This window comes from Felis catus, chromosome C2 (genome assembly GCF_018350175.1).
Source record: "Felis catus isolate Fca126 chromosome C2, F.catus_Fca126_mat1.0, whole genome shotgun sequence".
Classification (NCBI taxonomy): domain Eukaryota; kingdom Metazoa; phylum Chordata; class Mammalia; order Carnivora; family Felidae; genus Felis; species Felis catus.
The window spans coordinates 113,254,246-113,279,931 of record NC_058376.1 but is presented as its reverse complement, the minus strand read 5'-3'; the positions used below and the strand labels follow the sequence as shown (position 1 = coordinate 113,279,931).

Here is a 25,686-nt window from a genome sequence, read left to right as displayed (position 1 = left end):
AGGTTTGAAGTGAAGGCTTCCTTACGAACGAATTTGCCTGTATGAATGGTGTGGTGGGGTGGTCACGCTGTTATTGGGTGGCCTCATGGAGAACATAGAACCGCCTCAGTTTGGTTTTGAAGTTAAGTAGAGAATAAATAAACTGAATTTATAAGTGTACGGGTGGAATAAGAGGACTTCAATCTGTCTTTGTCATTGACTGGTGTATTTACTCCTATCCCCCAGATAGGACAGTATTTCATTCAGCAGCTGGTCAGACTTTCGGAAACCAGTTAGAATATAGGAAAAAGAAAATATTTAGAATGCAAAAGTGTAGACTATTTTGAACATAGGAAATAGCTCCAGGGAAATGAAGGGAGTACACACACACCCACACACACTCGTGCATATATACACATATCTACATGGTAACATGGAGATCAAATGTGAAGATATACTTAGAGCTGAATATACTAGTTTAGCGTCACAATAATATTAAATTTACTCTTTTAACTAGTTTATCTAGTTTTCCCAGGCAACTGTCAATTTAGCAATTCGTGAATTAGATGGACAAAAGTACTACTCTGACAGGCATAGCCCCTGAGTGATATTATAGTGCATTTCTATTTATGGTATCTGCCAGTTTGTTTAAAGAGACAGGAAAGCACATATTTTTAAAGATTGCCATTAAAATTCATTAACGTTAAAAACTATTTTTTTTTCTACTTAGAGAAATAAGCCTGAGCTACATAGAAAAAAACCATCATTTTCATGTGATGCCAGGGAAAGCTATGGACCTTCAGCCTTGGTGTGGCTTCCCATAATGGAAGGATCTGATTCTGTTTCTTTTCTTCTCAGTCCTTAGAGTTGTACTGTGTGTTCAGGAACAGATTCTGTTTTATGGAAAATCCAGCTTTGAAAAATTATCACGTTTCATAAACCCAAGTATTAAAGGCTAATAACTTGACATTTTGATTTCTCAATAGTTGTATTCAAATCTCTTCGTTTTGCTTTAGTTTAAATTCTTCAGTTGTGGGTGAGTGGGTGAATCAGAGATGCTTTTGTCTTTAAGGTTTTCACTTTTAGCTACCATAGAAAAATTATATTACTGTGTTTGAAAGACAAGAGTTCAGTTTTAGTTAATAATTTAAAAAAGGGTTGCAAGCCTAGCATCCCAATTTGGACATGATCATTGTAGGTGCAGGATTTGCCTGTCTAGTCTCATTAGAAGTAGCCCCTCTGGGCTGAGTGTAATATGAGCATCTCACATATCTAACGGGCAAGTCGCCCACTGGCTACATTGGAAATAAAACACAGAGGATATGCCCTTGAAGCAGCCGAATGCATTTACGTTCCAAGATCCCACCCACAAGTTGCAAATAACTTTGCAACCATTCATTAGTTATAAAATAAGCACTTTCTTTCTTAGACCTTTTGCCATGGTACCTTAGGTACTCAGTTTATATGGAATCAAAATATGATCTACAGGACATGGAAGTATGAAGGTTGGAAAACTTGGATAAACTAATTGGGAAATTGAGGGCTATTTGGAATAAAATGTCACTTATTTTGAAAGTCAAAAGAATGGTATTTTGGGTGATCTTACCCCAATGAAAGTTCCTGTAAATTGTGTCTAGGTGGAGGCAATAGAATATAGACATGTATGACATTGGAGTTTTTGTAACGTAGGCAAAAATCAACTGGCACTCAGGTGACACTCAGCAATGTGCTGACAGCACACTATTGTTACTTTATGCAACAATGCAACAGTTTTCTGAACTCACAGCTCCTCAAGATTTTATTAGAGGAGGAGGAAAATGAAGTAGTTATAAATACAACAGTCTCCAGCTCCCAAAGTAACCATACAGAGACTCCACACTGAGCAAGCAGAGCCTTCCTTACTTGCCTTGAGAGATGCCGGTGAAAAGGAAAATGTCATGCACGACTGTCAAGGCAGTGTAGGTATTAACTCTAAGAGGCAAGCCTTAAGATTACGGCTGAGAACACACCTGGTTTAAAGTGAATTCTGTAGGGGAGCGTTAGGTGGCTCAGTCGGAAGGGTCCAACTCTTGATCTCAGCTCAGGTCACGATCTCACAGTTTGTGGGTTTGAGCCCCGCACTGGGCTCTGGGCTGACAGTGCAGAGCATTCTTGGGATTCTCTTCCTCCCTCTCTCTCTCTGCCACCCCTCTCAAAATGAATAAATAAACTAAAAAAAAAAAAAAAAAAAGCGATTCCTGCAAAAACAAAGCCAAGCACCTCCTGTTTGAATCCAGCCAAGTATATATCCCCTTCTTTTCTTTTTTTAAAGCTTATTTATTTTTGAGAGAAAGAGAGACAGAACATGAGCTGAAGAGGGGAAGAGAGAGAGAGGGAGACACAGAATCCGAAGCAGGCTCCAGGCTCCGAGCTCTCAGCACAGAGCTCCACGCGAGGCTTGAACCCACCAACCGTGAGATCATTACCTGAGCCGAAGTCAGAGGCTCAACCCATTGAGCCACCCAGATGCCCCATCCCCTTCTTTTCTTAGCTTACCACATTATGTGTTTGACTGGAACGTTCAGTTAAGAATTTGTATTGCTTCTGGGTAGACAGTTTATCAGCTACCCCCAGCCCCAAAAGCAGCATTCTAAATATGTTTTATTGGTGAGATTCCCCAAATGCAGAATTTGTGCATGTTGCCTCATGTTGCTATGGTAAAAAGGAAATTAACTTGTGATACAGTAGCGCTATAAATAAAATACCTTTCTCCTTAAGTTCACTCATTGTATAATAAGCCCAAGAGGTTTAGCATTACATCCAGCAATGAAGCCTTTCCTAACATGTATCATTTAAGCCAGTGTAAAATTACAAGGACAGGACGAGGGATGGACAAATTCTAAACACTACAGGGCAAGGATTGAGTCCGTGTAATTCTTTTTTTTTTTTTTTTTAACGCCTTCTAGAACAATGGTGCTTACAATGTGCTTTTGCATAATGAGCTTGATATTGAGAGTCCCAAGGGTCCAGTCTGGTAATTGGAACGGGAGGAAGGTGTTGGAAATTTGTGCTTTCTGCCCTGATTCCTGGTGGAGATTCGCGTGCACGAGTGGTCTGGCTCTCATCTCTGCACCTGGAACACAAAGTTGATGTAACTTCCTTCAGCGAGTGTGCAGGTAGGTCTTCGTGTTCGCAGGGTCAGCACCTTAGCGACAGAGCGCCGTGGGTGGAGCTTCACGTGGTGGGTGGAGCTTCACGTGGTGGGTGGAGCTTCACGTGGTACTTCTGTGGTTGGATTTCTTCCTACCGGTCCCTTTAAAGGGAATTTCGAGAGGACAGAGGCTACGGCGGGGATGGTGGTACCCTGTGCCACGGCTACCAGGGGAGTAATTCCAGCAAGACCTAAATGGCTTCAGTCCCTTCTAAAAATCAGAGTTGGTTTTTTCTTCTCCGTGGCAGGTGCGAAGATAATGCGAACCTCCTAAGGCTTTCCAGATGGTGTTAGACTCAAACTGCTTTATGTTCTCACTTAGGTATTGGAACCTCACACTCCAACCTGTACCTTCAAATAGAAAAGTGACGGGAGGCTTCGAAATAGTGCCTCATCTTGTAGGTAGCTAGCTGCGTTCCGTAAGAACTGTCAGTCTGGTGGGCTCTGGGGGGGGCTTGCCGTGTCATCTAATGAGAACTCCATTTTTTTTTTTTTTTAAATCTCACCCACTGGGTTGTGACATTGGGACTGAAAGACATGTGTTTTTGCAGCCTCTGCAATTTTATCCCAGAGTAAGGAGAGATTTACTTTAGGAAGACAGACACAGCATTTACAGGATGGGTTTCATCAGGACAGCAGAATCTGTTGGCATGCTGGTTTTCTTTTGAACTCGGAAACCTTTCTTACGGATTTTTATTATCAGTGGATACGTATAATCCGCTGATATGAAGCACACAGCCTAGGCAGGAGCCCCTAAATACCCATAAAGTGCTTATGTACCCAGTGGGCGCATTCATGAATCCTCTGTGGAGGGGTTACCCTACTCAGAGAAGAAAGGAAGGCGAGTGGCTGTGGGGGTCTTCAATCCAGTGAGCCGGAGAGCACTGTTCTAGAACCACATCTAGTTCTTTCTTTTTTTAGTGTACGTGCTGCCGAAGTGAGCACATATCTGGTTCTTTCTTGAGCAGACTTTTGTTCAGTTCTAGGGCAGAGGACTCTGAACTATTAGACTTCTGGATACACCACAGTCACATGGGTCCTCTGGTTAGCACGACTCTGAGTCTCACCGAGCTTGTCCTTCCGGACACACATTTGACAGACTTGGCCTGCCAAACCGGCAGGTGAAGGGGAGCAGCTACTTTTCAGACTGTGCGCCAAGTACAGGTAGTCCACGATCAACCTAAGCAAGTGCTTTAACACAGAAGTCCACGTAAGAAGCTCTAGCTTGTTGAGTCCTGCCTTCTAAACCCTAGCTGTGCTTTTGCCACCATCTAAATGTTAGAGTCTAACATCTGTGTACCTATAATAGATATTACAGGTGATGTCATACAAATAAGCCTACATCTATATGTAAGTACATAGATACGATAGATTATAAAAGCACTTAGGATGGGATATAATTCTAACAACTGGCACTTTGTATTTATCACTCTATCAGAAGACGAGAAAAGGTAACGACAGGCAGCATGGCACAGTGGGCAGAGTGCGGGCACCAGCTCTGATGCCTAGCGGGTGGCCATGGGCAAGTTCCCACACCTTTCTCAGCCCAGATTTTCTTGTATTTAAAATGAATGGTCAGGGGCGCCTGGGTGGCGCAGTCGGTTAAGCGTCCGACTTCAGCCAGGTCACGATCTCGCGGTCCGTGAGTTCGAGCCCCGCGTCAGGCTCTGGGCTGATGGCTCAGGGCCTGGAGCCTGTTTCCGATTCTGTGTCTCCCTCTCTCTCTGCCCCTCCCCCATTCATGCTCTGTCTCTCTCTGTCCCAAAAATAAATAAACGTTGAAAAAAAAAAAATGAATGGTCAAACAACAGACACTGGACTAAACCTGACACTTACACCTTTGAGTAGGAGTGAGGATTAAATGAAATAAGGCATCATTGCAGTGGCTCAGAAAGAGCCTAGCACATAGTGTGTGCTCTATACAAGAGGCTGTTAGCATTCCAATGAGTAAATGAGCTTCATATATATACTTTAGTTACCATCTTCAGGGATGTGAAAATATATGTAGAATTATATATATACATATGTATGTATATATAATTATTTTAATAATATGATGAGTTATGGATTGCTTTTATCTCCAAATAATGAGCTGATATACACAATAAAACAGGCACCTTCTGATAAAAAAAAAGTTTACATGTATATGTGTATATGTCTAACATAGTCATATATCTCAGTGGTTCAAGTAAGAAAACTAACCGCCAGCCAGGATTTGCTCTTTAATACATTTGTTCTGAGACCAAACTTCCAAGTGCATGACAGAGACAACATAATAAACATCCTCAGGGTTTCAAGCCATTAGGGTACAATTGCAGGCAATTTTCACTGAGGGCAGGATCATAGGAGTCTCCCCGGAGAGAGAACACTGAGTCCAAGAAGGAAGGATGAAAAGTCACATGAGTCACTTTTCGAAAAGATAGAAGCATTGCAGATTTGATTTCTATGTAGATTTTAAAGCTAACCTGCGCAGTTCCCATGCTTTGTCCTACTTCCGATTTGTGAGCAAGCATTTGGATGGTGGTCCCATGTCTGGCACATTTTGCCCTCTTCTCAGCAGGAAAACCCTTTTTTTTTTTTTTTTTACCTTATGCCTTGGCCTTTTGACTTACTTTAAGGTCCCTGAGAACATCCACTTTATTATTGGAGGATATTTTAGGCTCTGCAGGTAATTTTCTTTAGAGCATGATTTAGCAGCTGAGCCGACTTGTATAGAGAGAAATAGGATCCAGAGAAAATGGTAGCACGGGATCTCTGTAAATTCTTGACCCTTTGAGGCACACACTCTCTTTCTCTTGGTCTCCCTCTGTCTTTTTGTGGCATACTCTTTGACATAGTCCCTTTTCTCAGAGCAACTGAGCAGCTATTTAGCAAACATCTATTTAATTTTAATTTAAGATGAGGTCTGAGACTTGTCCCCAAAGCCTTGCAGAGAAGGCGAAACCTGTCAACCTTTCTGATACCGATTGAAAGAAAAGACTTTCTTGTAATTTTAGTTGCAATAACTAGTTTTCCAATTCTACACACATGGATTTAATCAGTTAAGTCTAACGAGATTATTTTTTTCCCCCTTCCTTTAAATATCAGCTCAACCAGGGCAATTTTTCCCCCAGAGAATATTGGGCAATGTCTGGAGCCTTTTTGGTTGTCACATTGAAGGGCAGAGCTACTTGCATCTAGTGGGTAGAGGCCAGGGACACATCTAAACGGCCCATAATGCACAGGCCAGCTGCCACCACAAAGAAATGATCCGTCTAAAATGTCCACGCTGAGGCTTCACAGCCCTGCTCTAGAACAGAGGCCTCTAAACCCGGCTGCACGTCAGAATCACTTGTGGGCTTTAAAAATTCCAAAGATCAGATGCTCTCTAGACCAAACAGAACAAGGTCATTGGCTAGGACTGGCTAGGCAATTGTGGCCCAGTGCAAAATGGAAACACAGGGACCCTTATTTAAAAAATTATTAAGAATTTTAGGGTGGTGACAGCAAAGCATTAAACCAAGGGCAAGGCCTTCTGAGTGCGGGGCCCTGTGTGTCTCCACAGCTCCAATACCCAGGAAGCTGACACTGTTCTGGGGGATGACCTGGGCATTGGTAGTTTTAAAAGCTCTCCAAGTGGGCCAAAGAGTTTAACAGACACTCCATCAAACAAAATATACAGATGGCCATGACAGGGAAATGAAAATGAAAACAGCAAAGAAATACGACTACACACCCGTGAGAATGGCCAAAATCCAGAACACTGACAACACCAAAGGCTGGCGAGGATGTGGGGTAGCAGGAACCCATTCATTGCTAGTGGGAACATGAGAATGCCTAGTTGCTTTGGAAGACAGTTTGGCAGTTTCTTAAAAAAGCTAAACACTGTTTTTGTTTTTTAAGTTTATTTATTTTGCGAGAGAGAGCATGCGTGTGCATGCACACACAAGTGTGAGCAGGGGAGGGGCAGGGAGAGAGAGAGAGAGTGAGGGAGAGAGAAAGAGAATTCCAAGCAGGCTCCACACTGTCAGCTCAGAGCTTGATACGGGGCCCGAACCCATGAACCATGGGACCTGAGCCAAAATCAAGTGTTGGGACGCTTAACCGACTGAGCTACCCTAACTAAACACTCTTATCATGTATCCAGCAATTGTGCTCCGTAATATCTATCTAAAGATGTTGAAAACTTAAGTCCACATAAAAACCTGCACATGGATGTTTATAGCAGCTTTCCCCATAATTGCCAAAACTTGGAAGCAATCAACATGTCTTTTGTAGGTGAATGGATAAATAAACTGTGACACATCAATGGAATATTATTTAGTCAATTAAATATTATTTATAATATTCCAATGGAATACTATCCAGCACCATAAAGAAATGAGCAATTGACCTATGAAAAGACATGGAAGAACCTCAAATTTATATATTATTAAGTGAAAGAAGCCAATCTGAAAAGACTACATACTGTGTGATTCCAACCATATGACATTCTGGAAAAAAGGTAGAATTATAGACACAGTAAAAAGATCAGTTACTGTTAGGGGCTGGGGGAGGGAGGGATGACTAGCTGGAGCACAGAGGATTTTTAGGGCAATGAAACTACTCTGTATCATGCTATAATGGTGGACACATGTCATTATAAGTTTGTCCTAATCCATATATTATACAACATCAGTATTGTAATGTAATATAAGCTATGGACTTTGGATAATTATGATGTGTCCGTGTAGACTCATCAGTTGTAACAAGTATGCCATTCTGGTGGGGGATGTTGATAATGGGGAAGGCTATGCATGTGTGAGGGCAGGGAGTATATGGGAAGTTTCTGTACCTTCTGCTTAATTTTGTTGAGAAAAAAAATTGCTCAAAAAAATGAAGTCAGTTAAAAAACCCAAACTCCCCAGGTGATTTCAATGTGCAACCAGTGTTGAGCTCACTGTTCTCTAGCATTTATTGCCTATATCCTTCCCAAAGTAATCAGTGTATATACAGGTACTGGCTCACGTAGGACTCATCACCATATCTGGACACAGAGCTTCACAGTTAGGAGATGGTGAGTGAAATGTGGTCAAATAAAGCACTATAGTGTCATTCGTTATCACCTATTGTAGATTTATACGTGTATAGGTCATTTTGCCTTTCCAACAGGCTTTGGCATTCAAGATTTTGTTCGCTCTTCACCTCAGTCCTGTGGTGGCAGAGCAGGTGTTGGGACACTACTGTAAGATAAGGAAACAGGTTTAGAGAGGGGTTAAGTGACTGGTCCAAGTGACACCCATGTGATGGCGGGGCAAAGCCTCCAACCCTGTCTCCTGGGTTTCTGGTCAGAGCTGTTTCCCACGTGTTACAGAAACTCCTTCACTCTTATGCTAGGTTTGCAAAGTGTGGCAAAGTGCCGATTGGTGGCCTGTGGCAGGAAAGTTAGTGGTATAGGGATGAGCGTTAAAACAAAACATATAGGGGCCTGGGTGGCTCAGTTGGTTAAGCGTCCAACTGGCTTAGGTCATGATCTCACAGTTCATGGGTTCAAGCCCCGCATCAGCTCCCTGCTGTCAGCGCAGAGCCTGCTTGGGATCCTCTATCCTCCTCTCTCTCTGCCTCTCCCCCCTCATGCTCGCTCGCTCTCTCTCTCAAAAATAAATAAACATTAAAAATATTTTTTAAAATATTTATTTAAATATGTATTAGAAACAAAATCATACGTCAAGTCTGTGGCTTGTATTACCACTGCAGAAAAGGTTACATTTAAAATTTTAAAGTGAGTTGATTTATTTTTATTTTTTTTTCAACGTTTATTTATTTTTGGGACAGAGACAGAGCATGAATGGGGGAGGGGCAGAGAGAGAGGGAGACACAGAATCGGAAACAGGCTCCAGGCTCTGAGCCATCAGCCCAGAGCCCGACGCGGGGCTCGAACTCACGGACCGCGAGACCGTGACCTGGCTGAAGTCGGACGCTTAACCGACTGCGCCACCCAGGTACCCCTAAAGTGATTTGATTTAAAGAAAAATATTAATCAAGTAATAGAGTGTGGAGCAGGTGTGGATATATGGCAAAGCTGTGAATTACCTACTCAAATGACTGAAATGTGAGAAACACTGTTTTAACTCTTGTAGTTGATCATAAGAATGTAGTGACATAGCAGAAAAAAGCTTTGTAATAATAAACAAAGCAGTAAAATTACTATTGTGGTGTTTGTGCCCCCATTCCTTGAAACTTGTCCTCCGTGTACCCCTCCATTTTTCTCCAAACTAAGTCTTGGCATATTATCGGGCTAGGATGGGTACAAGGTGCCCGACCACAGACATCAAGTGACCATGCGTGGTTGAAAAAGAAGAAAAATATGTAAAACGAAATCTGTAAGTCCCTTATTTGTGGCTTAGTTTTCCTATTTAGTATACATATCAAATTCTAAGGGGGCTTTCTAGATTATCTGGGACCAAGTGATTAGGAATTTTGTAACAATAACAAATCCCGTCTCTGTCCAGGGTATATTCAAAGTACGGCCTTTCACATTCATACGGCGGAACTCTTTGCATCCATTAAATATAATGAAGGACATACATTAACTGGCTGTATGTACAGATATTTGTGTTAAATGAGAAAAGCAGATTTCAGAAGAGTAGAATAGAACATATTTATATAAGAAAGAAAAAGAGAAGGGAGCATTTCTGAAAGGATTGACCCCTGGGTGATGGGACTGGGTTCATTTCTTTTACTTTTAGCTTATCTGTCACTTCTCGTTTTTCTATGATAGGCCTAGATTTCAAACTCAAGGAATGATAAGCAAACTTTTAAACACGCCTGTATGCAAAATGTACTTAATTCTGCTGTGGTCAAACTCTGCTTTTCTGATGACATCAGACTCATGACTTTGTAGGCGTAACGACATATGGATTTCATGAATAAGGCATTGTGGCTGGAACCAACAGTAGTAGGAAAGACTAGCAAAGCTCTGGATATAAAAGGATCTTATAAAGCATGGAGTCCTGTGCACACGAAAGGGATTTTGAGCTGAACTGGGAGAGTGAAGGACGGGCAGGTACTGAGCAGCAGGGCCCTCATTTGGTGCTGGTGATTGGGAGAGGTTGGGGACGTTTTCACCATCATATTGGATTACATCCTAGCTAATTTCATGGCCACTCCAGAGAAGTGTCGCTTTTCACAGAACCTGCCTCGCCTTCCCTGGGTTTTAGGATGGAGATCTCTGTGAAAAATATCACAGGAGCATCTTTGATTTGTGGTTTGGGGTGGGTATATTTGCTTTCTCACCCTCTCTCCTGTTTATTTTTGCAGAATCACATCTTACTTAATTCTCTGGTTATGTTTTCCAACAGCACATTCTACTTTCTCGTTGTCAGAGGTTGTCGATCCTTTGAGTTGGGAATCTTCTTGAGAAGAGTTTCCTGAGGAGGGGGCCCCCTTTTTTCCCCCAGTGATTTTTTTTTTAAATCTTTAAGCAATAGGTAGAAAATATGCATTCATTTGCATAAATGAAGGATTGGGAAGATACCCATCTGTGGCTGACAGTATTGATTTCTGAGAAGGAAGCCGGAAGCTGGGTGGGGATAAAGGGGACCCTCCCTTTATCTCGTTATATTTCAAGTATTGTTTTTCAAAAAATTATTTGCATATTACTTGTATGACCTGTCCTCTATATGCATAAAAATGTATAAAATAAAATACGACACAAGTACAGTAGACTTAGATATTTACATTTAGACTCTGAAAGTCTCTCGGTGTACATATGTGTGGGGGGTGGGAGATGTGCAGGAATATAGTAAAGGAAAAAGTTAGCTCGGATTTTCATTGCCTTAATAATGACCCTAAAAAACAGTCAAAATATTGACACTCTGGCTGTGTGGTTGAGAATCAAAACACACTCACCTGTGAAAGCCTGTCATCCTCTGAGGTGTCCTTACCCCACCACAAATATCCAACGTCACTGCGGGTCAGGACCCCGTGCAATATTTCTTGAGACTTTCCTTTCTGACAGCCATTGAAGACATTCGGACTCGCTCTTCCAGTTAAAATCATGTTCAAAACTGCCTAGTTGACACATTTTACAAATATTTATATTTTAGGTAGCAATGACAAAAGGCCTTAATTTCTTTTTTTTTTTTTTTTTTTAATAACCACTGCAAGGTCACCAGTTTTACTTAAAAGAATGGAAATCACCTAATACATAATTCAGGAAAAACATGTCGTAAACATTTGGTAGGGTTAAAACAGAAGTTTGTTGACTTTGTTTCTGGAGCCATACACAATAACTCCCCACGGGCCCCACTTAGATCTGACTGCCCTTCCTCCCTTTACATTTCTCATAAACTCTGGTTTCCATACTTGTGATTTAAGAAGCAATAAGCGAAGATGTTTTTATCGTACTTTTCTTTCCATGATTAGGGACTCCTGGTAGGTCCTGTCAAGATATTTCCTAACAGGTCTGTAAAACGTCAGGAATGTGGGGCTCTCAGAGGTAAAATAGAAATTGGAACATAGACTCTGAGAGCAAACTCACATTAGCATCTTCTTAGTCTTTCAAAGATAATCCAATCACTCTTCGCTTGGGGAGCGAATATGCTTAATTGAAGAAAAAAAAAAAAGCCTAATTCAGATTCTATAATAGAAAGACAAAGCCTCTCAACCTACCTGCCTGCACAGGAAGCCCCCAGCATGTGGTTGTAACAGATGAGTGCTGGAAGCATCTAGGTCCTTCTGAAGCCTGTAGGATGCAAGATGCCATCAGCCTTCAGTCAGAGACGGTGACCGCACCAGGAACCCACGGCCTCTCCTTCTTCCACCTCCCGACATTAGGTTTGCCTAGTCACTGTCCCTCCCATGTGCCTTGCACCTTTGCGTCTCTCACCGGAAAAGCTTCTAATACCCAGGCTGCAGAGGTGATGGGAAAAGCTATGGGTGAAGTTGGGGGATGCTGACAGGTGGTGAGGCAGAAGGGTGAAGTGACAGATCTCACACGTTAGGATCCCTGTGTGGGTGCTGGGCTCAGTGGAGAAACCGTTTGCTCTGAGTGACAAGGGACCCTTGGCTTAGGGTAGTGGCACAGAGAGTCCTGGCTCAAGACAGAGTTGAACAGACTGTTCAAGTGGAAAATACTAGTTTGGGGGTTAAACCCATTTGTTGACTGCAGAAGGGCTGCCTCTACTATTTCACCAGGGACCGGGGCTTGGGGTCCCACCCCAGGCGATCGAAAGTCCAGGCAGGATGTGGCTCCTGCTCTCGCTTAGGGAGAGGTGCTGAGTTCTGGTATATGAGTTGTAAAGTGTTCTTGAAGGAACCTGTTCACAGGACTGAAGTCATGCCTTTCTTTTATTAAAAAAAATTTTTTTTTTTAAATTTTAAGTTTGTTTGTTTATTTTGAGAGAAAAAGAGAAAGAGAGCCTGCAGGAGGGGCAGAGAGAGAGGGAGAAAGAGAGAATCCCAAGCAGAATTCACGCTGTCAGTGCAGGGCCTGATGCAGGGCTCAGGCTCATGAACCGTCGTCAGATTATGACCTGAGCTGAAATCAGGAGTCAGACACGAGCCACCCAGGCGCCTCTGGAGTCATGCCCTTCCTGAGTAAGAACTAAAAGCTTGGGTCCAGCATGGTGAGTGCCTTGGTGGCATCAGATGTAATTCAGGGCAGTGTTGCCTTAAGTGTGGCGTGATTTTAGGTGGTGTAGATATGAGCATTTAAAAAACCATATGGTGGGGGCATCTGGGTGGCTTGGCCGGTTAAGCATTGACTTGGGCCTAGGTATGATCTCGCAACTCGTGAGTTCGAGCCCCGCGTGGGGATTGGTGCTGACAGCTCAGAGCCTGGAGCCTGCTTCCAGATTCTGTGTCTCCCTCTCTCTCTGCCCCTCCCCTGCTCATGCTTTGTATCTCTCTGTCTCTCAAAAATAAATAAATGTTATAAAAAATTAAAAAAAAAACCCGTGTGGTGGATGTGCTTAATACATTCTTCTTTAGCACAACAAATACATGATTTAAAAGATATTAATGTTTAGGAAGAAGTTAATATTTAAATTTGTGTTGATTTAAAGAAAACTGTTACGGGGCGCCTGGGTGGCGCAGTCGGTTAAGCGTCCGACTTCAGCCAGGTCACGATCTCGCGGTCCGTGAGTTCGAGCCCCGCGTCGGGCTCTGGCCTGATGGCTCAGAGCCTGGAGCCTGTTTCCGATTCTGTGTCTCCCTCTCTCTCTGCCCCTCCCCCGTTCATGCTCTGTCTCTCTCTGTCCCAAAAATAAATAAATGTTGAAAAAAAAAATTAAAAAAAAAATAAAGAAAACTGTTAAGCAGCTAATAATACAGACCACAAAAATGTGATGATGCTATGCAAAAGACAAGTGTTAGGAGATTTTTGCTTCAGGGCTTGTAACTCTTCCTTTCTAGAGACTCTGTATCTCTCTGTGATTCTCTGAAAGGTTATTTTCCTTTCAGAGCCCAAAAGAAAGTCTACTTCTTCTAAGAAGCCTTCCTTGATTAGTCTATCCACTGGTGACCCTTCCTCCTCTGGAATCTTCCAGACTCCTCGTCTTTACACCTCATTTGGTACATTAAGTACCCCCTGTGACATACCCAGTATCTCTACGTATAACTCCTATCTTTCCCAGATTGGACCCTGAAGGAGGTCAGGCCATCTCTTCTTTTATTTGTATTTCCCATTGTGCCAAGAAAGGGGCTTTGCATATCATAGAGACAAAATAAATACCTGTGGGTATATTTTATTGTGCATATAAATAATAAAATACTTTCATTATGAAAGTTATACAAATAAATTTTGGTATTATCCGTCAATATTTATAACCACAAGTAGAAGAAAGCCACCACTGTACGAGAAAAGCAGATTCAAACCTTTCTGGCGACATCCACTCACCCATTAATATGGCCAAACTGACTACAGAAAAGGATGAATCAACAGAAGAGCAGCCACTGGGAAAAACTACTCAGGTTTCCAACAGGGCATGAAAATATTTTCCGATGTAAGAGTACTCTGCGTATGTGATCACAGAGCTATAGGAAATACCTGGGCAAATGTTTGTTGAATTTACCTTTCAAATGTTCTGGAGAAGATCAGGCTGTAAAGAAACAAGATGACACCATGGCCTCCTTCCTCTTTGAACTGTTTGGGGGGGACAAAACAAAAGCATGTTTGCCTAAAAGCAATGCAGCTATGTATATCTCCAGGCATGAATTCGAGGATTTATAGCCCAAGATTTTTTTTTTTTTTTTTTTTTTTTCCGGCTGATAGGACAGCTTCCCTAGGCCATCTTCACTCTCGAATGCATTTGTCTTCCTTGTTCAAGGTCTGCCCTTGGTACTGTCATTCTCTTGCTTTTCGACCTATTTTTCTTTCCTCCACTTCTATCACATGATTGTCTTCAAATCATGGCTAAGATGTAGTGTATCTTTCCTCTCCATTTTTCCAGCATCCATCCCAGCCCAGACCCTTGGTGTGCTCTTGGCTGGCCCCCTTCCCAGCCTCTCCTTGGTTGGGACATCTCTCCCTCCTCATTGATTTCTAGAAATACCTTTGGACTTACACAGATCTAGGTTCAAAACCAGTTCTGCCATTACTCCTAGTTACTAACTTGTTCACTGCATCTGCAATTGCGGATAAATTGCAGCTTTGTTGCAAAAGTTAAATGAAATTAATGCACAGTACCTACCTTAGTTCTTGGAACATGCTAGAACCACAACAAAATTATTATCTGTCCCTCTTTAAGGCACTTCTCCCCTCTCTCTTTTCTTGGGAAGGCTGTTTTTCTGCTCAAGAGTTTCCAAAGGTGCCCTGTGATTTCCAGGATCAAATCCAAATTGCCCAACTAACATTCAGGTAGCAGGTCTTAGCTTTGTGTGAATATTCTGCCTGCTGAAAAGAAGCTCCTTGGCTGGCTTTCAAGGTTCCCAGGGTTAAAGCATCTCCTTTAAAGGCCTTGTATTGGGAAGGCTTCTGCTAAAATGCAGGTGCTTTCCCTTTTATGGATTAACCTGTCCCCATCACTCTCTGTGACCTGGCAGGGGCAGGACCCTCAGGCAGGAACAAATTCCAGTGCCACAGGCATCAGACAGGAACCCAAATGGGTGTGCTACAGAGTGTCAGAGAAATGAGGAGAGGTGGGTCCAGAGGCACGTTGGGGACCCTGGTGTATTCGTTTCCTGTTGCTGCCATAACAAATTACCACAAACTTGGTGGCATAAGACAACATGAATTCTTTGTCTTCCACTTTTGGAGGTTTGAGGTCCCAACACGGATACCACTTCATGAGTCTGATTCAAACTGCTGGCAGGCTTATGTTTCTTCTGCAGGCTTTGTGGGGAAGACTTTTCACTTCCTCTTCCAGCTTTTAGAAGCCATCCTTATCCTTGGCTCATGACCCCAAATTGTGACCCTACATGTGATCCCTCTTCTCTCTCTGCTTCCCTCGTCACACCACTTTCTCTCTCCCGTCATCCACTTTTCCTGACAAGACTCTTATTATTAATTGCCCACCCCACCCCCCCCCGCAGGAAAATTCAAGATAATCTCCCTATTTCAAGGTCTTTGACTTAATCACATCTTCAAAGTCCTTTCACCAGGTAGGAAGCATCATTCAGCCTATCACAACTTGTCCAATAGAAATCACTGCCCCCACGTCAGCTAACTGAGAACGTGCCAGCATATAGGCCCTGTGCGGCCAGGTTTTCTGATTCTTTTGGGAAAAAGCTAAAAATCCAGGTCTTTATGTGGAATCTTCTGGTTGTTTTTGAAGAGTGGCTGGGTCAAATGTTTAAAAATACAACACTGGGTGGACTAATGCTGCAGATCACATATGATAGGTGTATCAGGGCTGCTGTAACAAGTTACCAGAAACTTGAATTGCTTGAAACAATAGAAATGTATTCTGTCACGCTTCTGGAGGCCAGATGTCTGAAATCAAGGTGTGGGAGCATGGCCGTGCTTTCCCTGAAGGCGGAAGGGAAGGAGTCTTTCTTGCATCTTCTAGCTTCTAGTGGCTGCTGGCAATCCTTGGAGTGCTTTGACTTGTAGGACACATCCCATCATGGAAGCTCTGCCTCCATGATCACATGGTGTTTTCCCCACATGACTGTCTGCGTCCAAGTGTCCTTCTTCTTGTAAAGGTACCAGTCACTGGATTGGGCCGGCCCTAATCCAGCGTGACTTTTCCTTGACTTGATTACCTTTGCAAAGACCTCTTTTCCAAATAACATCATATGCACAGGCATGGGGACATATCTTTTGGGGGGATGAAATTCAACCCATAAACATGTAGCCCTCAGACCTCTGTCTTGGGATTTCTGTCTTAAGATGGGACACAGGAATGGGACCTCAAAATGGGTGCATTTTGAGAGTGAGTGGGGTTTGGTAAAGGTTCGGTGAAGCACATCATAATGTGCGGGCCCTGGTCAGGGGTGTCCTTGAGAGGAGCATCAAGTGCCCTTGATGGAACCTGCCATCAAGTGCCCCCGTCACTGAGGAAACAGTGCCAGCGCTTCCTCAGAGTGGCTATGGCAATAGTCACCATGGGTCTGTTTGACCCGGGCAGCTCTCACGTCAGGCTCACCCACACCGTACCGTCGATCTCTGCATAAGGCCTTTGTTACTTATTCCAGCTTGACTCTTAGCCTTTGATAGAACAAGCCTGTGTAGAGTTTCAGCTCTGATCCTCTGATTCTCAACTCCGGCGACACTAAGGAATCCCTTGCAGATGTGGGGACCTTCCTTTTGAATCAGACTGCCCCAGGTCTGAGTTGAGGAGATGGAAGACAGAAAGGAAAGGGTTTGCCTCTTTGTGCTGGAAGGCTCATTACTTACATGGTCCTCTCTATCTGTGTGACTCCATTCAATATCTGCCCACAACAGAGTCCCTAAGCAGGCTTCTAACTTAATATTTCATGCTAGGTCTTTAAAATCCATTATACAGGTTTATTGTAAATTTATATTATATATAATTTATATTAATTATACATTTATATTAAAAATACAAACATATATTATAAAGTAACCATAAATTTAGTACCGTAAATAATAGAAATTTTGAAACGAATGTAACACTGCATGTTAACTATACTGGAATTAAAACTTCATAAAAGTTAAAAAAAAAAAGCACAGAAAAGAATGCAAATTTATTATGTTACAGTTCTGGAGATCACAAGTCCAAAATGGCTCCTACTGAGCCCAAATGGAGCAGTCAGCAGGCCTGCTAGGGGCTCTGTTTCCTTGCCTGTTATAGCTTCTAGTGGCCGTGTCCCCCGTTTCCATCTTCAAAGCCAGCAGCGGCAGGCAACACTGTCCTCACATCGTACACTCTGACTTCCTCTTCTGTCTTCCTCTTAAGGACCCTTGTGACTACATTGGGCCCATCTGAGTAACCTGGAATACTCGCCCTATTTTAAAGCATTTTGTAACGCACCCAGAGTTGTTGAATCACTCTGTTGTGCACCTGAAATTAATATAACATTGTAGGTCACCTATACTTAAATGTCACAAATTTTGAAAATAAAAAAAAAAAAAGTCAACTGAGTTAGCAACCTTAATTCCCCTTTGCTATAAAGCATAAAATTCACAGGTTCCACAAGGTAGGGTATGGACATCCTTGTGGGGCAGTTGGGGGTGGGGGGCTTTCCTCTGCCTACCACACAGACATATGAGATGGTGGGGGAGGTAGTCCTGGGGTGACTAGTTTAACCAAGAATGTATGGCCAATGTGTGGCTGAGAACTCATGCCCAAGTTTTCTACCTCTATAGCCTTTGGAAGGAATGGAGCAGTGAGGTTCATGGACCCCATTTCCTCCTTCTATATAATCCACCGTTGTATGGCTTCATGGTTACCCTGCTAACTATCTTCTTCTTTTACCCTGTAGGGTTCTAATTCTTTAGAAATCAGCTTTCATTCCTTTCTCTGCAAAGGCATCTTAAAAAAGCACCTTAGATATTCCACCGACACTGTCCCCACATGGGAGGTTGGGAAGAATTATCGCCAGGACGACATTGTGTGGAAGGTGCTGATAGAAGAGGTAAAACAGGGCCACCTTTTTCAGACTAGAAGTCATTTCCTTGGAGCCAACGTGAGTGGTCATTTTGGCAATTTAGACTAGGGCCTCAGTTGTCTAGCATTTTTGTGTTTTATCCATTAGATGAGGCAAGACTGCTTTGACGTATTCTCTTCCCACAAAAGAAATCTTGGCATATGCCCTCTATAGTATTATTCTCTGGGTTTGATTAGCCAAGGACAAAGAGGCAATTGTGAATGGCCTGTGTGTGATCTGGCCTCTTTTTAGGCTGTGCGGAGGGAGAGGCGGGCTTTTCTTTCTCTCATTCGGCCCTTTCTTAGCTCTCAAAATGACCTGGTTTTCTTAATAAGCATCATTAGAAGTACACTTTGTAAAAGAAAGAAGATTTCCTGTAAGATCGGTTCAACATAAAGGGATTATCTCAACACTTAAACACTTACACATTGTAAATGATCATAGATGAATTTCTCAGTGGCTTCTTTCTCTAAAAGTTCAAACAGCTGGAGCTATAAATCAAGAATAGAAGATAAAAATGAAAAGGAAGATGAAAGCTACATCTATAAGATGTCAACTTACTGTTATTTCCTCAAGGGAGCTTTTTGTTTCATTGCAAAATCACTTTGCTGAAACCTGACAGATTATCTTACACAAGGCCATGTGAAACATACATGGTGAAAGTGGATGGCTACCGGCCTCCCTTTTACAGTCCTTAGTTTTAAACCAGTGTGATATCTTGAGCAGTAAAGCCATAAACATATTTTTTCTTAATAGGTAAATTCAGCAATGTTGAAGACAGTGGCTATGGAAATGCATTTTGTGATGATTTCGGGTCTGGGGTATTCTTGATCCCGGTGCATTCTGGAAGGAAAAATTCACAGCAGGCACTTCCAACCCTTGGTTCTTACCTCTTTGGAAGATGCCTTTGGCCACATCTGACCCTTCTGGGAGCATCGATGGGGCTCTGCCTTCATTTCCATGTTGAGTCTAGAATACTCTCAGGTTTCATTGGCCCTTTATCTGGCAGGACGGGCAGGGGTGCACTCACCCGCTCGGTGAAATCATCGCCCGAGTAGTCAGGACTGGAGGTGACATAAGTGTGTGCAGTGACAAGACAGACGGTGGCCTTCTCAGCTGCTCCTGCCGCCCACAGGATGCCAGCCAGTGCCGCAGCCAGGGCCTGCTCTTGCTCCTGTTTGCTGACTGCACACAAACTGCAATATGGGAGGTTGGGTATGAGAACACTGGCATGGACAGTCACCTAGCTGAATGTGAGGTGCCTCCACTTTTAAGTCCCCTGCTGCATACCAGATGGGTCTCTTCGCTTCCTTCATCAACCCACCCCGTGAGACGGTCGCAGAGGGCCTTGTCTACACTCTGTCACTGGCAGTGGCATCCTCACAGCAGCGTACTATTTCTCTTGGTGATCTTAGCCAGTCCCACCCTGTGAGTTACCCCCTCCCCCCGGAGTCCCCACCGCTGTCCTCTCGCCGAACTCCAGCAGAGACTGATCCAAACGTTTTAACCCAGGAACACAGACCCTTTGCAAGTGCAGCCCCGCCCAGTGTTATCTCCCAGGTTTCCATTCTGCAAACCTGCTGCCCCGCATGGACCAGTCCCCTGAACGTATTTTCTGTATCACCCCTCCATGCCTTTTCTCATGCCCTTGTCTGCCTTTAATGTGCTCGCCGTGTCTGTGCTCCCCCATCATGTCTGTCCCACGCGGCACTGGAGGCCCGCTTCATGTTGCCCATCCTGACTTGTATAGCAGGCACACTCACTGTCCCCAGCATTGCTCTAAGCACTTCATACCTGTCCCCTCATCTAATCCTCACAACAACCCTGTGAAGTAGATACTACTATTACTGCCGATTCAGAGGTGAAGAAAGAAAGAGGGGTTGAGGAATTGGTCCCCAGTTGTTCACCTTGAAAGTGGTAGAGTGGTGATTTTACACCAGGCAGGCTGGTTCCTGACTCCCTGCCCTCAAGCATTATACTCTCTGGAGCGATCCTGGGCTGTCAGGATTTCCCAGGGAATGGGAGCCAATCTTTATGCGGTAGACCTTTGCTCTGCTTGTTTTCTAAATATTTAACACTGACAACTGTTGTCCCGATGGAGAAACACGTGATGGGGTTTATTAATGGACTCAGCGATGATTTCAATAATCCCGCTACCTCCGTGGCAACACAGAAATGAGAAACAAGGAGTGCTCCATAGTCTAAAAGCCTAATTTGAGGAGGTGGATGGGGATAAAACAAAATGCTCTGAGAGTGAAGAAGAAGGAGACAGAACTTGGGACCGAGAAGGTTCTGGAAGGTTTCATGGCGCGGGTCAAAGCCAGTGCCTGGCTGAGGTGGGAAGTACAAAGGCCCCCACATTGTTCTTTGAAAATGGGGCCACTGAGGCTTTAGAGCTCTCATGGGATCAGACTGAGGCTGGGTGTCCCTGGAGACCACATTCTTCCTCAGCTTCTCCTTCCCTCTCCTTTTCCTTCACTCTTCCAGGTTTCTCCTGAGGCCCGAAGGGGAGCAAATCTTGCCAGCCCAAGATGCCACTTTGGCATGTGGACTATTTTAAATTGGTTATTTTTAAAAAATTACAGACTCAAGAGAAGGCCCGAAAACTCAATAGAAGTTGCCCTTTTGTAAAAGACATTAGAGGAGAAATCTCCGTTTGTAAGGGGATGTCCTCATGGGAAGAGGGGGATGGCTCTAAATCTCTAGAAACTCCTATCAGTGGAGAAGGCACAGACTTAATGTGCAAAACAACCCTATGCTTGTTCACTGCGCTTTCCCCTGTAACCTCCCATAACTGACTCCCCACCCCCAATATCTTCTTTTGTCTTTAGCTAAAGATGGTATTTAACGTGATGCCTTTGGCTATTTGGGGGAATTACAGAGATTTCCTAGGTCTCTCCCATGTATACAAGAGGTATACATGTTATTTTTTTTTTTTAATTTTTTTAATGTTTATTTTTGAGAGAGAGAAAGAGAGAGAGAGAGACAGAGCGTGAGTGGGGCAGGAGCAGAGTGAGAGGGAGACACAGAGCCCAAAGGAGGGTCCAGGCTCTCAGCTGTCAGCACAGAGCCCAACGCGGGGCTCTAAGCCATGAACTGTGAGATCATGACCTGAGCCGAAGTCGGACACTTAACCAACTGAGCCACCTGGGCGCCCTGAGGTATATATGTTATTAAGCTCGTGTTTGTTTTCCTCCTATTAATCTGTCTTATACATAAGACATAACTTATACATATTAACTTATACATAAGTTAATTATTAGACTAGCCAAAGAAGCTAGAGGGGTAAAAAAAAATTTTTTTTTCTCTCCAACAAGGCCTTCCCTTCATAAATCACTTGCATAAAGAATTCTCATCTCTGGCTCTGCTTTTCAGGAAATTGGCAATTCAGGACCTTAGAATAAATTATACATTTAGTTTCTGTTTTGAGTGATAACCTACCCTGCTGAGGGCAGATATATACCTTAACTTATTTATATTTTTTCTAATATCAAGCATAGAGCTTTGCCCATGATAGGGACTTGACTTCTAAGTAAAGTAATCTGAACCGATTTTCTTGAATAGGCAACTAACAAACACAGTACTTTGTTAGCCTAGTTAAATAGGAGAATTATCAGGGCTTTTTTGGGGCTTTTAAAAATCACCCCTTTTGTTCCTCCTTGAAATTGTCAGTTTGGGGCTTCCCATCAAATATTTTCAAGTAAGCCCACCTGAGACCAGGGGCATCATTTTAGCTGACAGGAAGGTCTGCAGTGGAGCACTAAAACTGTCAACGTTATTCCTGCAACCAAACATTGAGAGTGACTCCAGGAAAGTCCTCCCCAATCACAAAATCCCGTCCGTCTGGGAGAACCAGAGCCGTTTTCGTCTCGTGAGGCAAGTCTACTTCCTGAGGTCACCCAGGGGATTTTCCATAATGACCGTTTCGCACATAACAGTTCTTGTGAAATGAGGAATGTGTCTAAGAAGTGCTTCTAGGCCTCTTACCTGTGAAAGTTACAGTCCTTTCCCTTCCTGGTAAACAACAAGTCTTTGATGATGAATCCTTGAACTGCCATCTGAATGCTTCGGGCACCTCCCTGAAACGGGGAAGATAAATAGTGAGGTGTGTGAGGCTGGGGGCAGGCTGTACAACCATAATGGAACCTCTTGGGGCCAATATGACAAAGAAGAACTCTGGGAAATGGATGTGACCTATTCTCTGCTGACCTGTCCCTCCTGGTATATACAGCATCCCCTTAGCTTAGTGAAGGGACACTGTACTCCGTACATGGGTTGTGGTCAGATGCCATGGCTGGGCCGGAATCTTCATTGACCAGCTTCAGTAGACCAGCACCTGGGGACATCTGTCCTCTTCCACCCTACCTTCGCTATGCTCCTGCTTCATAGCAAACTTTTGGATTTGTAGGATGTACAGAACTTGTTGGCTGGTCTTTGAAATCTCTGTGTGACTAGTAATTGATGACCTGAATTACTGAGATTTTAAACAAGCCAGAAAGAAGCTCCTGGATCTCCTCCTGCCTTCTAAATCCTCAGGGATACTTAGAACTTGGAGAGAAGAGCCAGGAAACCTCGAATTTGGGAGGGCAGGGTGTGTGACAGCAGGGAAGGAGTGTGAGACTTTGCTATAACCCTGAGAGCAAATTGTAATTTTAAATAGTCTCATATCATTTAGGGCTAAATGTTAAATTATATTAAATATGCTTTGACAAATGATTGTAATGAAAACATACATTCATATGGATAAAGATGGAAGGAAACATGGCTAGGGAATATGGGATTAGGATTTTTTAAAAAAAATTTTTACTTACTATTACCTTTCCCACTTCCAAAGTGAAAGCCAGGTCAGAAAAAGGATCGTGGAACCTGAAATAGGCCTTTTTCCAGTCATAGCTGAAGACATGGACAGTATTTCCAAAGAGGCTCTGCCGTAACTTCTGAGAAGAAGGGAAAGAAATGACTCAAACAAAGATGATTCTTCTTAGACACATTCTTCATCTAACAGCCTTAAGTAAGGTGGTGGGATTGTGGAGGTGGGCCTGTCCCCTCCCTACATCCTGGTTTACATTTTACCCTACTCCTCTATTTGTAATTGTAAAGTCTTGTGTGAAAGGTTCACACCGGGTTCCCTTAGACTATTGTATCCCGAAGGCTCAGTGTGTTAACCTTGTGCCCTGTTGTCCCCATCTGATTTTTTCCCTTGTGTCCGTCTCCCCTTCCATCGCCAGCCATCTCTCCTTTATGCTTTGCAGTCCGGCCTGGGCCACTGCTCTGCCCCTCTGCCTCCTGTCACTGACAATCCATGTCACAGATATCCGGGATACCCATCTGCAGCCATGACTCTGCAGTGCTCGCCTCCCCCAGCTTTGTGTCCTTCTCTCTTGCTCTAGGAAAGAGAAACAGACAGGACTCTGTTTCTAGCTTGAGTACAATATTGATTTAAATGATACTAAACAGGGGCGCCTGGGTGGCTCAGTCAGTTAGCTGTCCGACTTCGGCCCATGTCATGATCTCACAGTTCATGGGTTCAAGCCCTGCATCGGGCTCTGTGCTGATGACTCAGAGCCTGCAGCCTGCTTCGGATTGTGTGTCTCCCTCTCTCTCTGCCCCTCCCCTGCTCACGCTCTGTCTCTCTCTCTCCTTAAAAAATAAACGTTAAAAAGATTTTTTTTAAATGATACTAAACAATCATTCTCTGTCCTCTTGCCCCCCAATTTTTAAGGTTTTGCTGGATATCCTGTAGCACGTTGAGATTGGAGAGGGTCTTTTAAGGCTTCCCAGAAAAAACAAGCCTTTATAAATCAAATACGTGAAGAAAGGGGAATCTATCCACAATCAGGGGCATAGTAATTGCTTAGCATGTGCTTGGTCCTACCTATGTGGGGTATAGATATGTAAAAAGTCTAATACCCCGCAACTGTGTACGAGATAGAATGTGTGAAGTTCCAAAGTAAAAAGTACCTTGAGAGAACAGAAGGAGGAGAATTTCTGACCAAAGAGCTCAGGAATGCTTCATGGAAGAGATACACTTGAACTAGGCTGGCCAATGGCATCTAGCATTTATTGAGTGTTTTCTATGTACCACACACTGGTCTAAGTGCTTTACATTCGTTATGTTAATTTAATTACTTGAGGTAGGTACTCTTACTATCCTCCTTCCACAGGGAAGTACCCAGTGGTAGAAACTGCTGGAATTTGCATCCAAATTCCAACACTACTTCTCTGCCTCCCCAGCTTTAAGTATGCGGCATCCTTGGGGTGTCTGGGTGGCTCAGTTGGTTAAGTGTCTGAATTCTGCTCAGGTCATGATCTCACAGGCTCAAATCATGATTTCACAGTTTGTGAGTTCAAGCCCCGCATCAGGCTCTCAGATCCTCTTTCTCCCCTCTCCCCCTCCCCTGCTCCCACTCACTCTCTCTCTCTCTCTCTCTCTCTCTCTCTCTCAAAACTACATAAACATTTAAAAACAAGTATGTGTCATCCTGTAATTGCTGTCCTTTTTGTGGGCCAATCATTATTTAATTAATATTTTTCATTAGCTTGAGCTACTTACTCTTTTATAAATTAAAAAATGCTTATTTAATAGGGACACTTCTTGTCACATCTTTAAGTGGGAATCAAAATCACTTATTTAAAAAAATAAATCACCATATTTAAAAAAAATAATGGAAATAAAACAATGTTATTGACTTATGCTAGCAGCTATCGCCTATGAAAGCTTTGCCTGAGCTCACATTCTATTTAATTAAGAAAGGAAGTAGGAAGTGTTAAAGAGGTGTGAACGTGTGCACCACTTACAGAGTCTTTCTTCAGGGCCTACCAGCATGAAGAAGGGCTCAGTGAAGAAGGTGACTCAGTCTATTTAATGTCACTTAATAACGCATCCCTAAAAGCAGCCATGCTCTAGCAGAGGCACACATCCCACACTCTGGGACAGACCACATAATGACCTATTTCCTATAATGGAGGGGAGGCTGGACAGAGAAGACCTGCAAACACACAGACACACAGACACACACACACACACACACACACACACACACACACGCATGCACGCACACACACAGAGAGCACCCAGAGTGTCCAAGGACAGGGGGTGGTTCAAAGGAACGAGGAGACACTGTGGCAAAAAGGAAGGATCAGCCCAATTTATCCAGAGCCTAATGGTTTCTAATAAGGACAGATGCAGGAGAGTGAGCATCTGGAAAGTTCTCCCCTTGTCAGACCAGGGTCTGGTTCCGTGGCTGGAGTTTATTTCCTGGCCACCTCTGCTCCCCCCTTGAAAGAAAAGATTGTCTCTACAAAGAAAGAGAGGCAGGTGCATTTCAGTGTGAGCCCAGAAGTGCACTTGAAGACAAATGATTTGTCCGGTGGCTCAGGGCAACAGCAAGAGAAGGAGAGGGAGTAGAAGGGCATAGAGTCAGCTCCCGGAAGACACAGACTCGATGTGTATCATGGCCAACGAGCCACCAACCCAGGCCATCCCCAGCAGAGGACTGAAAATG

At 43.4% G+C, this 25,686-nt stretch overlaps 1 protein-coding gene across 1 annotated transcript in view; it reads right to left on the bottom strand.

The window, feature by feature from the left end:
• Nucleotides 1-25,686, bottom strand: part of MINDY4B (MINDY family member 4B) — a 37,137-nt gene that overhangs the window by 3,936 nt on the left and 7,515 nt on the right. Inside the window, exons 4-10 of the mRNA XM_045037435.1 lie at nt 22,999-23,118; nt 22,169-22,260; nt 19,212-19,377; nt 18,607-18,672; nt 14,203-14,273; nt 11,801-11,873; nt 11,039-11,200 (exon numbers count right to left, since the gene is read on the bottom strand). Coding sequence (XP_044893370.1) covers nt 11,039-11,200; nt 11,801-11,873; nt 14,203-14,273; nt 18,607-18,672; nt 19,212-19,377; nt 22,169-22,260; nt 22,999-23,118 — 750 coding nt within the window. The remainder of the gene's footprint in view (nt 1-11,038; nt 11,201-11,800; nt 11,874-14,202; nt 14,274-18,606; nt 18,673-19,211; nt 19,378-22,168; nt 22,261-22,998; nt 23,119-25,686) is intronic.